Source organism: Bombina bombina, chromosome 2 (assembly GCF_027579735.1).
Source record: "Bombina bombina isolate aBomBom1 chromosome 2, aBomBom1.pri, whole genome shotgun sequence".
NCBI lineage: Eukaryota > Metazoa > Chordata > Amphibia > Anura > Bombinatoridae > Bombina > Bombina bombina.
The window spans coordinates 262,527,060-262,541,684 of NC_069500.1; the positions used below are offsets into that span (position 1 = coordinate 262,527,060).

General features: G+C 39.8%; 1 protein-coding gene across 2 annotated transcripts in view; it reads left to right on the forward strand.

The window, feature by feature from the left end:
* FER (FER tyrosine kinase) overlaps window positions 1–14,625 on the forward strand; it is a 728,481-nt gene that overhangs the window by 496,211 nt on the left and 217,645 nt on the right. For both annotated transcript variants that reach the window (XM_053701530.1, XM_053701531.1), the window contains exons 14-16: window positions 1,820–1,876; window positions 4,514–4,629; window positions 4,777–4,871. In XM_053701530.1, coding sequence (XP_053557505.1) covers window positions 1,820–1,876; window positions 4,514–4,629; window positions 4,777–4,871 — 268 coding nt within the window. The remainder of the gene's footprint in view (window positions 1–1,819; window positions 1,877–4,513; window positions 4,630–4,776; window positions 4,872–14,625) is intronic.

Consider the following 14,625-nt stretch of genomic DNA (forward strand, 5'->3'; position numbering starts at 1 on the left):
TACAAGTATTCCTAACATCTGCATATTTCTTCACAGCATAATAAACTACATTATAATGAAATATAATAAACACATCTTAAAATGGTGGTTACACAAAATGGTGTCAGTCATTCTAAATACACCAAAAATATTAAACAATTTTTATACCTTGGTCCATTACCCTGGGTTAAACTTACCAGGCTCCCTACCTCTTTTTCCTAGTCCAACTTTTTTGGCTGGACATCTCTGGGAAGAGAAAAGGTTGATACTTGAGGTTTACTTTAAAAAAAAGTTAGGGGAGTGGGCAGTTCTGTCCACACCCCTTGGAGAAGGGTTATTCACTGGTAAGTATTACCTAAAGATTTGGGCAAAGATATAGAAATTGCTTATATTTTTGGTAATCAAGTGATTCAATGAATACTGTGTGAGTGTCATGCAGTAGTGAATTAATACATTGGTTTGCACTGTGTCTTCTGGAGTGTTGACTGGTTAAAAAACTATTTTATATATTTTCTCCTTGGGTCCTAAATATTTGTCTGACTCCAATATCTTAAACAAATTATCATGCCCTGATATAAATATAGCATTATTTAATATTATTATATGTTAAATCTATATTGCCAATTTGCCATAAACATGTGTGGCTAATAAAATGCAAAAAATACCATAAAATGGCCTAAATGAAAAAAAATGTGGTTGATGATCTTGTTAGCACATGGTAATCAAAATGGAATTGTTGCATTTCATTTTTGAAGAAATAAAGGTTTGCAGTAAACTTGTATTAGAAAAGAAATATGCTGCTAGTGGAAACTGTCTTTTTTCAGTGATCGACTTTTAATCTACATGGGTGTATATGTACATATGTTCCCTACCACCACATTAAATTACTGACCCCTGCTCCAAGACTTGGCAGCGGCTTGTAGCATGTTGGGGATGACAACAATTGAAACCTATGTGCATTTAAACTTTTGACTACCATTTCCCTTGAAAAAATGCACTGAAAGTTAAATATTTGGTTGGAATGTACTGTAAAGGGGAATATTATTTATGAATGGTTTTAGAGATTTCCTGGTTTGTTCTGTCTAGTTAACACTGTGTAAATATAATTAATAATAACACTGAGTGTAACATTCTTTTTTGTTCTCCTGTCCATTATCTCTTGCTGTTATTTAATTATTTTCTCCACTATGAAATGCATTTCTTTTTTTTTAAACCTGGTATTCTCGACTTTCTACCCTGAAGAGGGTGAGTTGTATTGTATTGCATCTGTAGCTCTTCATATCCTTATATAGCAGGTTTTGTTATTGAGAAATGCAAATTATTGCTGCAATTTTGTTTTCATTGCCTACTCGTTTTTTTGTTTTCTCCTACTTTGTTACTGTTCTTCTGAACATACCATCTATATTCTAAAAATTGTTTATTTTTTATTTACTTTTTGTGCCAAAATTGATAGTAGAATTGTTCAAGTTGATTCAGCCAAAGTGTGATAAGAAGCATAGACTTTTTTTATTTTTAGAATACAGATTCTTTATCTGTTTTATCACATAAACCATTTTAGAAATCAAAAGCAGAAGACATCATATCCTGAGCTTTATGAAACCGTACATGCTGTGCTTTGCTTATAAATACACTATCACGCTGTAGGCTTAGCTCTGTTATATGAATTTGCTGTAATGTAGATTTTAATATCCTGTTGTGCAGTAGATTTCAGAAATCATTTTTACAGACACTTAACATTCTTTTGATAAAGTGGTTGGACTATATTTTTTTTCCATCTTCTTTGAGATATCTTTTCTGTATTATTTTATGGGTCTTAAAAATAGTTTTTTTATTCCTGCAGGATAAAAAATGGATTCTCAATCATGAAGATGTGACACTTGGAGAACTACTGGGGAAAGTAAGTAGTTGAACATAAAACCATATTGTCTTTATTTTTGTATGTAAATGAATGTTTCAGTGGCGTTGCAATATGTTTGTATTTCTTTATCTAGATTAAATAAAATTTCTTTTGATGTTTTGATGGATGGTCAGACCCTACAACTGACCCTTAGATACGTGAGTGCATCAGAGCACTTGACTGTTTTAAGCTGTTTTTGAGGATTCTTTTATTTCTCGTGTTGGTGGGCAATGCTTAGAATATTTTTTCTATTCTTAGAATGAGAAGGTGGTTCTGTTTTATAGGCCTAATAATAATGATTAATTAAGCATTGTCGCAGTTTTTTGGTTTTGCCCTTTCGGGCATAGATCTTATGCACCTTGGAGCAATGACTACTACACAACTGTTTATCCAAATGTAACATTAATCCCTCTAGTTACTTTAATGAAAAATACTTCTGTCTTCAGTCTATCCTGAAAGGACCTTGTTTTCACCTCCTGCTTCTACTGGTAGGGTATGATTACTGGTTCTTCTTTTATTTGATTTTTTTTTGTTTTTTACATGCCTTGAAATATTTGGCATGAATAAGGGATTATAAGGGATAATATCCCGAAACGTTGGCCATTATCTGTCTAATCTAATAAATATTAGATGTTTGCTGTCATCTTCCTAACTGATTCTTTGTGATTGTATTGGACCTGTGAGCAGTGGTCCTGTTGGTGACGTGCATTTATCCCTGAGTGCTGACATCTTCATGTGCTGGTCCTACTTTTTTTGTAATTTTTTTTTTTTTTTTAAATTGCTATTGAACAAGTTTCCACTTGTTTCATTTATTGGAAAAAAAAATGTTCAGACATAATTTTTGCCAGTACTGATAGATAAACCATATTTATACCATGCTCTTTGTTGTTGGGTGGTGGCAAAAAAAAAGATCTAAACCCCTATTTGATGGATATGCTCTTTATATGAAGTGTCGTGGCATCCTGTCTTGTCACACATATTTCACATATGTCACAGATATTTCACACGTATTTGTTTTATGCAGTTACCCAAAGTTCGACCTTTGTAAAGTTTTGACACTCTTTTCTTAAACATGTTTGGATTCTTAATTTACCACATTTTTCTTATCACTAAACCGTTTTCTTTTCTGAACTGAAATACAGTGGTCATCCAACATAGCTCAATATAATTGATGGCACAATTTAAAGCAATATGCTAAAATAAAAATGACATGCTCTTATTCCTTACCTATTGGCTTACCTATGAGTTAAAAAACAACGGTGAAGTTCTGTTTGGAAGTATTGCAGCTCCAGAGCAGGAAATAGCCATTGAGCCAGTCAGTAGTGCTTGCTGCACACAGCCACCAATCACTGGCCATGTCCTACTTGGGAGTTGCAAAGGTTAACTTCTGCCTTTGTGTAGGTAAATTAGTTGCTTTAGAAACAAAAATATAATATAACAGAAAAAAAACTGTTTAACGTGTACAATATAGACCACAAAATGACTCCCCTTATGTAGAGATTTAGCTCCCAGGGCCAGGGTGAACACAGTAAAACTTTCTTCTTTGGTGGTGCAGATCTCAGGAGAAGGTGTTAACACCATTTTCTATATGGGATCCAAGCCTCCAATATGGACTCTGGTAGTGAGGAGCCACAATAGTGTAGATAGTGTGGCACTAAATGGAATACACTTACAGGGAGTCCAAGTGCTGACTTTTTTTCCTGAGATTAAAACCAGATACAATATAAAAGCTCAGATAAAATGCTCAACTCGTTTTGGCCTTTCTTAAAAGCAATTACCAATTTAATAAAAACATTATTAAAAGGCTCTTTCATTTTTAATGAAAGGTGAGTTGTATAGCTGAAACATGTTGAAAAATGTATCTGAGTTTTTATTTTGTGTCGATTTTTAACCTTTGGGATAACTTTATTTGACGATTTGCACTTGGGCTCCATCTGAATATATTCCATTTAGTGCCACTCCCCTCCTTTTGCAAACTATCTACATTATTGTGATACCTCTTTTCCAGAGTCCATATTAAAGTTTTGGATCCCATATATGAACTGTTGTTAACACTTTCCCTTGAGATCTGCATCGCCAAGGAAGAAATTTGCTGCAGTCTCACAAGTTCTGAACAAGTTATAACAGTATAATAGTATATGAAACTTTCTCTTTTCTTTATCATATTGGCTACTTATGAGCTGATGGGGGAATCAGATGTGGACTCTTTGCCCAGTGTGCTTATAGGGATGTGGCAGCATCTCACTGACGAGGCCCAATGAAGGCTGAAACAATCTTCTGGGGTTGTCATGTTCCTTGTTCAATAGAGGATTGCCTGGTATTTCAGCTCTGGATCAACCTTACTAGGTGGGATCAGACTGATATACTTCAGGAAAGTTCTCCTTAGTGAAAAGCACAATTTGTAACTCACCATAGAACAAGCTACTGAGCTGTTGTTCATCCTTGGTGGAGCACTTCTCTTTCTGTATGCATTTACTCATGAACTGAAGCAAGACAGAATGGGAGCTGAGTTGTATCTGAGTGGAAAGGATAGGTGCTTCTACCTTCTCCAAATATGCACAACGATATATATATCTTATCAGTTCTAAATCTGAAATTGATTTTACATTTTGTATTTGTTTCTTTTATTACATCTAGGGCAATTTTGGTGAAGTGTTTAAGGGGACATTAAAAGATAAAACACAGGTTGCTGTGAAAACATGCAAAGAAGATCTTCCTCAGGAACTTAAAATCAAATTTTTATCTGAAGCGAGGTATGTTTAAACCAGCAACATTAAATAACATTTGCACATACATTGTTAATTAGTTGAAAGTATATATGTTTTTCCTTAAGATTTCTAACTGCAGTGTGATGTTTACTGTTTTATTCCCTGAATTGTCCTGTTTTATACCCTGCACAGAATACTGAAGCAGTATGACCATGCCAACATTGTTAAGCTTATTGGAGTGTGCACACAAAGGCAGCCTATTTACATTGTTATGGAGCTGGTGCCAGGTAAACTTTTTTTATTGTGCTTAATCCAGGATATATTGATTTTGAGTGCTTGTACTAATTTGTACTACACTAAATATGTTTATTAGGTAATCGTAAAACAAGTTTGATTAAAACTTTTTTTTTTTTTTTTAAACCATTCTGTAGATGTCTATAGCTTGTGTTCTCAAACACTTGTATGTAACACATTCACATATCGATTTCCATTGATTTGCTTTATGATAAAGACTGGGGATGAAATATATTGGTGGTACTATGCTGTTAGGACTAAATGTCAGGATTTTTAGTTTTATTCTGGAGGATGTAATGACCCTGCAAATAATGACTGGTGCAGCTTATAATGAACAATAAGTAAGATGTGCATAGCTAGGACATTTATAATGGATTGATGTGACTGCAGACAGCATTTGAGGTAGAAAAAAAATTAGTGGGGGGACTACATTTTTATTGCTTGAGGAAGATTGTGTAAGTTTGCATAAGGTTTAAACTGCATGGTTTAATCATTTACAACCTCTAGGGAGTGATGTTTGTATTGTCAGTAGCTAGAGGTATTCAAGATGTGGATGTAATGGCTGGGTCTTCAGTCTGTAAGGGTTTAGTATCTGAAATGTTGAGCTCTAAATTACAGAACTCCAGGTTTAGATATCGGGTGGGCAGCTTATCAACCAAGCAAGTTTAATTTTAGGCACAAAATGCTAATTTTGCAAGGGAAAAATCATTAAAAAAATTAAAACACAAAAAAAAAAGAAACAAAAACAAACAATAGTATAGTAGTAGTATAATAGTATATATATAATAGTATAGTACTTCTTTTACTAGAGTCTATAAATAAGTTAGTCTTTTTATAGGAAGGCTTTTCAGCAAACATGTTGTTGTTTTTTTATATACAAAATAAAAACAATATCTCCTCTAAATTTAACACAAACCTTAAAAAAACTCACTCAGAATACACTGTCATTCTGCCTAAAGAGGCAATATACAGTACCTTATAAAAGAGTGGCACTCGAGAGCAAGCTTAAAGGGACATTAAACCCAAAATTTATCTTTCATGATTTAGGTTGGACATAGTTTTCTTCTTAAACGGGAAGAGTCCACAGCTGCATTCATTACTTTTGGGATTTCAGAACCTGGCCACCAGGAGGAGGCAAAAACACCCCAGCCAAAGGCTTAAATACCTCCCCCACTTCCCTTATCCCCCAGTCATTCTTTGCCTTTCGTCACAGGAGGTTGGCAGAGAAGTGTCAGAAGATTGAAGTTAGTCTCTTATGAAGGGTAGTACTCTTCAAAATGGGACTGGAGTTTTAAGTACTTCCATTTCCGTACTCTGATGGATTGACGATGGAGAGTGTCTGTTCATTGGTTGTCTGGAGGTGGTGAGTGCCGCAGCCATTGGGGGTGTAAGGTGCCGTTTAGCTTTTGTCCATATTTGCAATCTCCAAGTTATGGAGGATTCTCGTTTTCCGGACATCTCCGATTCGGAGTATACGCCTTGTGAGGAGTATGAAATGGCACGGTTTATCCATGCCCAGTAGTTATGTTCCGATTGCCGTGCTAGAGTACTCTCTTCCCCCAATTCAGGGAGCGTAGAGTGCCTTGAGCCATCCGCCCCTGAGGATTCCATGTCCAGTGAGGCGCATGCCCCAGAACTTTCTTTTGCTATGCAAGCAGGTGTCCCTAGGGCCGTTACTCCTCCGGATGGCGGCTTGTTTCTTCCATAGGTTACTGCACGGTTCCACATGGCCATATCTATGCCGCTAGCACATTTATAACTCCCAGGAGAAGTATTTCTAAGATACTGTCTGTGTTCTGTTAACCAGGGTCTGTCGAGCATGAGATCGCCGGAGTCTGTTTGACCTTCTGGGGAAACGATGGCCTCTGAGGCTTCAGGGGCCCCTCCCTTGGTGCCAGGGTCATCCATCGATCCGGCGGGGGATCATTTTGCCTTCCGAAATAGACTGGCATGCCTTCGTGTCCTACTAAGGAATGTTTTGGCGGTGCTGGTGGATTCTGGTCCTACTGGGCCGAGGGATCCTTAGTCTTCTGTGCCGGAGTGTAAATTAGGTTAGACTATGGGGTTGAAGCCAATCTCCTTCACGTCTCCTCCTTTTTATTTTAGGTATTTGTTCCAGTTTTGAGATTAGGAGATTGGGATCTCTAATTGGCTGGTCCCGTTGGCGTACCTATTCTCCTTGGGCATTCAACCGCGGGTGCTGCCTTCATTTTATTTGATCCGGTAGGATGTGTTTAATTTGTTTTATGAAGCTCATGTTTGTTATAGTTTCCTTTTCTGGGAATGTTTCTTCTCTAGAACTGATGCTTGCGATTTTGTGGCACTTTCTTTTTAAGTTGCGCAGTACTATATACTGTATAGTTATGTCTATAGTTTATCGATCCCTTCAGGGTCCTCTATTTTTCTTGGACAGTTTCGGAGTGTTCTCGTGCCAGGCAGGTCCTGGTCGGGAACTAGAGGTGGTTCCTTATGGTTCATGTCACCCACGTGGTGCCGATGTACTGGTTACCCTGTCGGGTGCTGAGTCGTTCACTTTGATAAGTGTTTGTGTTTTTTTTCTTGTCACCTCCCGTTCTGCTATTGAGTTGGCCTCTACTGTGATTTGGTGGTAACATTTCTGATTATCAAAGTCAAGATTAGGAGTTTGAACCCACCCCCCTTGTGCTACTCTTTAGGGAGTTCCGGGATCGGAGCCTGCTGAGGCTCATTGTGTAAGACCTTTGGTTTAGATACCAAGGTTTCCCCTTTCCCATTGGGTTTGGAGGTTTGGATGACCTCTAAGCATCAGGGGTACCAGATGGATAGCGATTCGTCTTCACTCTTGGACGTCTAATTTTTGTGACTCGTCCCAGACACCTCTCATAGATTGCTGGGGGTACTTGTCTCCTTCTCGGGTGGTCGGGTCATCCGTGTTTGAAAGTCCGGGTATGTCTTTGTTACTTCCTCCTTTAATATGTTGCACGCTCTCCTATGGAAGCGCAGGGGTTGGGGGTTCTCTCCTTTTGTTTTTCCCCTCATTCTCCCCTGGTTGACTTGTTTGCCAGGAGTTGTGAGGGTCCCACAGGGTTTTCCTGTGAGGTACACAATTTCTGGGAGACTTATCCTGTAAGGGTCTTTTGGAGATGTTGTCATCTTCTCATCCTACGGACTGGTTTGGAGCTTGTCCCTTGTAATCCCGTGGTCTTTAGAGGGTGGTCCCTTTTGACTCTCTAAGAGATCTATTTCTTTGGTTTACAGCAGAGGATCCAGGATCCAGTGCACCTTCGGGTGTTGGTTCCCTCTTCCTTAGACCTGTTAATGTGGCTCTTTGGCCCCTTTGGTCTGTATCTCTTTAAGAGTCCAATGTCCAGGGACATTGGGATATAGGAGTGCCCTGTAGGGTGCCTTCCTCTGTATGTGATCACTGGATGGTCCTTAAGGGGTTAGAACATCGACCTGTCTCAGGGGGGTTTGGCTTATGGCCATGTCTCTTGTGGAGATCCGGAATCTGGATCTGGATCGGTCCTTGCTGAAACCAGCTGCAGCTATTTGCACCTTGAAGGTGTGCTTGCAAGCTGTTTTAAAATCGTTTTCAAGCCTTTGGGTTCTACTTCTTCCGCTTGTCCCTTCAGGGACGATTTAGTATCTGCCTGCGGGCTAGTTTTGCTATCTTTCAAGTGAGATCTTACGGTTGTTGTCAGGGGCAGCTATTGCATGCTCGTGGGTTGGTGTTAACTGAGCTGTCGGTATCTTATTGATGGTTTTTACCGTTTCTTTCTCTCTTCACCAAACCTCTGACTGGTGAAGCGGTTCCTTTACGTTCAGCCTCCTTCAGGGGGGTCTTGCAGTGTTTCAGTGTCCATGAGATCTCATAGCTCATTCTCTTATAATTTTTCGAGGGGTCCTGCCCTCCTTTGCATGCAAGAGGTCATAGGGCTGGGTTTTGGTACTGGGACACTGTAGTTCAGTGTCCTATCTTCCTTGGTTGGGAGTGGTCCTTTTTAGGAAGGGAGCTGTGTAGGGGTTCTGGACCCAGAGCACACAGTCTTCTGTCCTATCAAGCTCATTTACATAAGGGTCAGAGTTGTTTTTCTTTGGGGCCCCCCTTTTTTTTCTTCTGAGGATGGTTCAGAGAATTTGTTTTCGTGTATTCGGACGTTGCCAATTTTTTGTTATGGGTCCGTTACCTCGGAAAGGGGGGTCGGGGATCGGGCTGCTCTGTTGAGTCTTGACTGTGTGATTCCAGTCGCTGCGGGTCTAAGTGGCCTGAACGTTGTCTCCCTGCCTAGTGACTGAGGGTTGAAGTTCATCCTGCTGTGGCAGCTCTTTAACCTTGTTCCTGCCTTGGTGGGGGGGTCACAGTGTTCATTCCTCCACTGGTCCTAGAGAGGGTCGTCTAGTTTTTCGGCATTCTCTGTGGGATGGTCTCCCATATTGGCTTAGGGTCAGCTTTGCTGCCTTGAGGCTGGAGTTTGCAAGTTCTTGTTCAGAGGTAGCTATGTGTCACGAGATAGCTTTTTCTCTGAGGGGATAGTCATCCTTGTCTGCAGGTTCCGACTTTTTTTTTTCGGTTTAAGTGGTTTTAATACCTATGTTTGCCTAGTTTAGCTACTGTGTCTGCTAGGCTAGGGTACAGTGGGGAGCTTGTTGGTTCCTTGTGGCACCATAAGTCGTATGGTGTTGTGTCAGGGATCTGAGGTTAAACCTGGGGTTTTTTCATGATCGCACTTTTTTAGGTGTAGTGGAGGTCCCTGGTCCTTGCCCTTCTATGGAGTTCTTCCCTGGGCGGTTGTCTTTAGCAACCTTAGGTTCGCCTTAGTTGTTTCAAGGTTTCTTTCCTTCATTGGTGGTCCTTTAGACCAGGGGTTGCCAACCTTTCAACCTCAGGGACCACTAAACTCACAATTTTGAATCCCGTGGCCCACTAACATGATTTTTTTTTAAAAAAAGGTACAAACCTCTATAATGTATGTGTGTGTGTGTGTGTATGTATATATATATATATATATATATATGTGTGTGTGTATGTATATATATATATATATATATATGTATATATATATATATATATATATATATATATACACACACAGAGAGAGAAGCACACTCACGGGAACGAACAACTGGCTCAATACTATTGTTAGCCTGTTCTATGGCGATTTACCACCTGGGTGCAGCTTCTTTTAGCCCAGTAATGCTTTTCACAGAGAAGAACTTTACTGTATTATATCAGTCTGATCCCGCCTATCACGGTCAGTCCAGCGCTGAAATACCAGGCAATTCCTTTCTGAACAAGGAACACAGCAACCCCAGACGATTGTTTCGGCCTTCATTGGGCCTCGTCAGTGAGGTGTAGCCATATTCCACTTAGCACACCGAGCAAGGAGTCCACGTCTGGTTTCCCCTTTTTCCCATAGGGAGACTAAATACACACAGAGAGAAGCACACTCACAGGAACGAACAACTGGCTCAATACTATTGTTAGCCTGTTCTATGGCGATTTACCACCTGGGTGCAGCTTCTTTTAGCCCAGTAATGCTTTTCACAGAGAAGAACTTTCCTGTAGTATATCAGTCTGATCCCGCCTATCACGGTCAGTCCAGCGCCGAAATACCAGGCAATTCCTTTCTGAACAAGGAACACAGCAACCCCAGACGATCGTTTCGGCCTTTATTGGGCCTCGTCAGTGAGGTGTAGCCATATTCCTCTAAGCACACTGAGCAAGGAGTCCACGTCTTGTTTCCCCTTTTTCCCATAGGGAGACTAAATACACACAGAGAGAAGCACACTCACAGGAACGAACAACTGGCTCAATACTATTGTTAGTCTGTTCTATGGCGATTTACCACCTGGGTGCAGCTTCTTTTAGCCCGGTAATGCTTTTCACAGAGAAGAACTTTCCTGTAGTATATCAGCTGCACCCAGGTGGTAAATCGCCATAGAACAGGCTAACAATGGTAATGAGCCAGTTGTTTGTTCATGTGAGTGCACTTCTCTCTGTATATATTTAGTCTCCCTATGGGAAAAAGGGGCAACTAGACGTGGACTCCTTGCTCAGTGACGAGGCCCAATGAAGGCTGAAACGATCGTCTGGGGTTGCTGTGTTCCTTGTTCAGAGAGGAATTGCCTGGTATTTTGGCGCTGGAGTGACCGTAATAGGCGGGATCAGACTGATATACTACAGGAAAGTTCTACTCTGTTCAAAGCATTACTGGGCTAAAAGCTGCACCCAGGTGGTAAATCGCCATAGAACAGGCTAACAATGGTAATGAGCCAGTTGTTCGTTCCTGTGAGTGCACTTCTCTCTGTATGTGTGTGTATGTATATATATATATATATATATATATATATATATATATATATACACACATACTAGTATAACTATAGCTATGTATATGTGTATATTTACACATTTTTAAGAATTATTTTTTGGAATTAACTAATTGAGCTGGAAACAGAGAGGCAGAAAGTGGGGAAAAAAGAATAATGTTTAAAAGGACCACAAGACTTCCAAATTACCTCCCCAGCTAGGAATTATTCAAAACTACTTATGATCATGGACAGACATCGGAGTCATAAATTAAGTTTATATCCGAAAACTCTCAAAATAGATGTGAGCTAACCATGACTGATATTTCTGGCAATTACTATAATACTGGTGGGATATGGCTGATCTGCTGGATGGCAATTACTGGAATTCAGGTGGAATACAATTATTAGAATGAAAAATAATTTATATTTAATAAAAAAAAGAAGATGGATGGGAGGAAGACTAACAGTGATGTAAGTCAATCTGAAGGAATTAGGAAAACTACTACAAAGACAGGTAAAGGGAAGAAAAGAAATGAAATATAAGAGATTTTTTTTTAAATTTTTCTTTTTTTATATACTTTAATTCCACTATTTCAAGCCAAGACTATACCAATCTCTGCTGGCTTTAGAATGGAAGCATCTTCCTCTGAGCAGCGCGCTGGTCGAGAGGAGTTAAAAATAATATCTAGCTACGCAAGTTGCGCAGTACTATGCAACGTGCGTAGGGAGATTGTAATTTAACTCCTCCGTCGGTTTTTACTGATGTCCAGCCAGGCACTGTAGGGAGTTGTGGTGTGACGGGGTAACACCATTAGAGGAGATGAATTCCTGCTTGATGGTGTCAAGGACCACCAACATCTTCTCATGGACCACCAGTTGTCCACGGACCACTGGTTGGCGACCACTGCTTTAGACATCTTATGGGTCCTCTGTTTTCCCCCTTGGGGGTAGGTGAAGGTTCCTACTTCGGGGCGAGGGTTAGTTCTGTGTGTTCAGAAAGCCCGGGGGTCTTGGCTCCTTGGGGGTTCTTGTGCTCAATAGATCTAGGGATCTGAGTGGTCTTTAGTTTGGCTGTAGATTATTTAACTGATGGGCAGTTACTGGGTCCTTTCAGGTTTTTAACCTCTCGTGTTAGTTTTTTGTAAAGTGTTGTTTTTTTCAGGCTGTGGGGCCCTTAGAGGGGGCCGCATTCTGTACCCCCCCCCCCCCCCCCGCTTTTGTTTGCATTCAGTGTCCTCTATAGCTTGGGTATTGTTTTCCTAAAAGTAATGAATGCAGCTGTTAACTCTTCCAATTTAAGAAGAAAAACTTAAATTATGCTTACCTGATAATTTTCTTTTCTTCTGACGGGACGAGTCCACAGCCCCCCGTCCGTGCTTTATGTGAGGCGGCATTTTTGTTCTTCTGGCACCTTTTTTCACCCTGGTATTTCTCCTACTGTTCCTTGTTCCCTTGGCTGAATGACTGGGGGATGAGGTAAGTGGGGGAGGTATTTAAGCCTTTGGCTGGGGTGTCTTTGCCTCCTCCTGGTGGCCAGGTTCTGAATTCCCAAAGTAATGAATGCAGCCGTGGACTCTTCCCTTCAGAAGAAAATAAAATTATCAGGTAAGCATAATTTAAGCTTTTAATTAACTTTCCAATTTACTTCTATAATCAAATTTGCTTCATTCCCTTGGTATCATTTGTTAACGGAGCAGCAATGCACTACTGGTTTGTAACTGAACACATGGGTGAGCCAATGACAATCAGTATATATATATATATGTAGCCACCAATCAGCAGCTAGAACCTAGGTTCTTTGTTGCACCTGAGCTTTCCTAGATTAACCTTTCAGCAAAGGAAAACGAGAAGGAAGAAAATTAAATAATATAAGTAAATTGGAAAGTTGTTTAAAATTGTATGCTTTTTCTAAATCATGAAAGAAAAATTTGGGGTTTCATGTCCCTTTAAGGATATAAAACTTGCAATACCCAGAATGAACTTTTGTGATTAAATAAATAAAGGCGTGATTATATTAATAAACTATAATATATCAATACCCACAAAAAATAAAATGGTCTATTGACTGGGCTAAAAAATGCTTGATAAAATCAGTTGATCATGTTTTTGTGGCCACAAATATAAAGCTGAATTCAGCGTTTATAAAGTGCACCAGAAAGTTTGAATATTGATTAAAAATTGATCCTTAAAAATATAAATACCAAATTTATTCCAATCCGGCATGTATTGCTCCTTCAGTTTTTAATAAAGCATCCATAAAATAACCCGACTTTACCTGACTTCCGATGGCATGAAAGTTGATAGTTTACAAAAGGGGGTAGTATCCTTTTTACACTGATTGTGTATAAGTCTTCCGCTTCAGTTAGCATTCCAGCACCTTCTAGTCTCGATTGTTTTTCCTTCCATAAGGTAGGGAGAGTCTATAACTTCATTCCTTACTGTTGGGAAATACAACACCTGGCCACCAGGAGGAGGCAAAGACACCCCAGCCAAAGGCTTAAATATCCCTCCCACTTCCCCTATCCCCCTGCCATTCTTTGCCTTTCGTCACTATAGGAGGTGGCAGAGAAGTGTCAGAAGATTTGGATAGTCCTGTAATGGGTATGTTCCCTTCTAGAAAGGAATGGAGTTTTAAGTAATCATCTCAACCTCTCAGAGTATTGATGAAATTTAGAGTCTTGAGATGCAGGGAACGTATTTCTGCGAACCCGTTCAGACTGTCACTAACAGCACCTGAGCAATCAGTGTTGACGAGTTTAACTGCTTGCTGTTACACACTCAAGTCCATGTCAGAAGCACTGCCGCAAGAGGCTGTGCCTGTTCCACAGCGTGGATCCTGGAGGGTAAGACTGTTTTTTTATATATGTAATTTAAAACGCTATACAGGGTCACAGTGTGGCTCCTTTATACCTCAATAGGATCAAGGGTTAATATCTCCTTCAGGGAGATTATTTGAACCGTTTGGGGATTTATATCTGCTTAATGTGAGTTTTTTCGGCTCATAGTGTGTGTGTTTTTTGACTTGGAACAAACAGGTTTCACTTTCGTTCTTGAAGTGTTGCGCAGCTCATAATAGCTTGGCGCCCTTTTTCAAAGCAGGGGAAATCCTGTCTTATGTACCATGTGACCAGGTGCGGTCTCTTTCATTTCCTAAGATCCTGCTGCAGACATCACTCCTGAGGAGAGCGTTTTCACTGTTGGCTGTCTGGGTATAGGAGGTGGTGAGTGCCCCAGCCATTGGGAGCATTAAAGGGACATAAAACCCAACATTTTTCTTTCATTATTCTGACAGAGAATACAATTTAAAAAAAGTTTCCAATTCATTTCTATTATTAAATTTGCTTTGTTCTCTTGTTATTCTTTGTTGAAGAGATACCTAGGTAGGTAGCGTGCACATGCCTGAGGCACTACAAAACAGGAAATAGTGCTGCCATTGAGTACTCTTGCTAATGTATA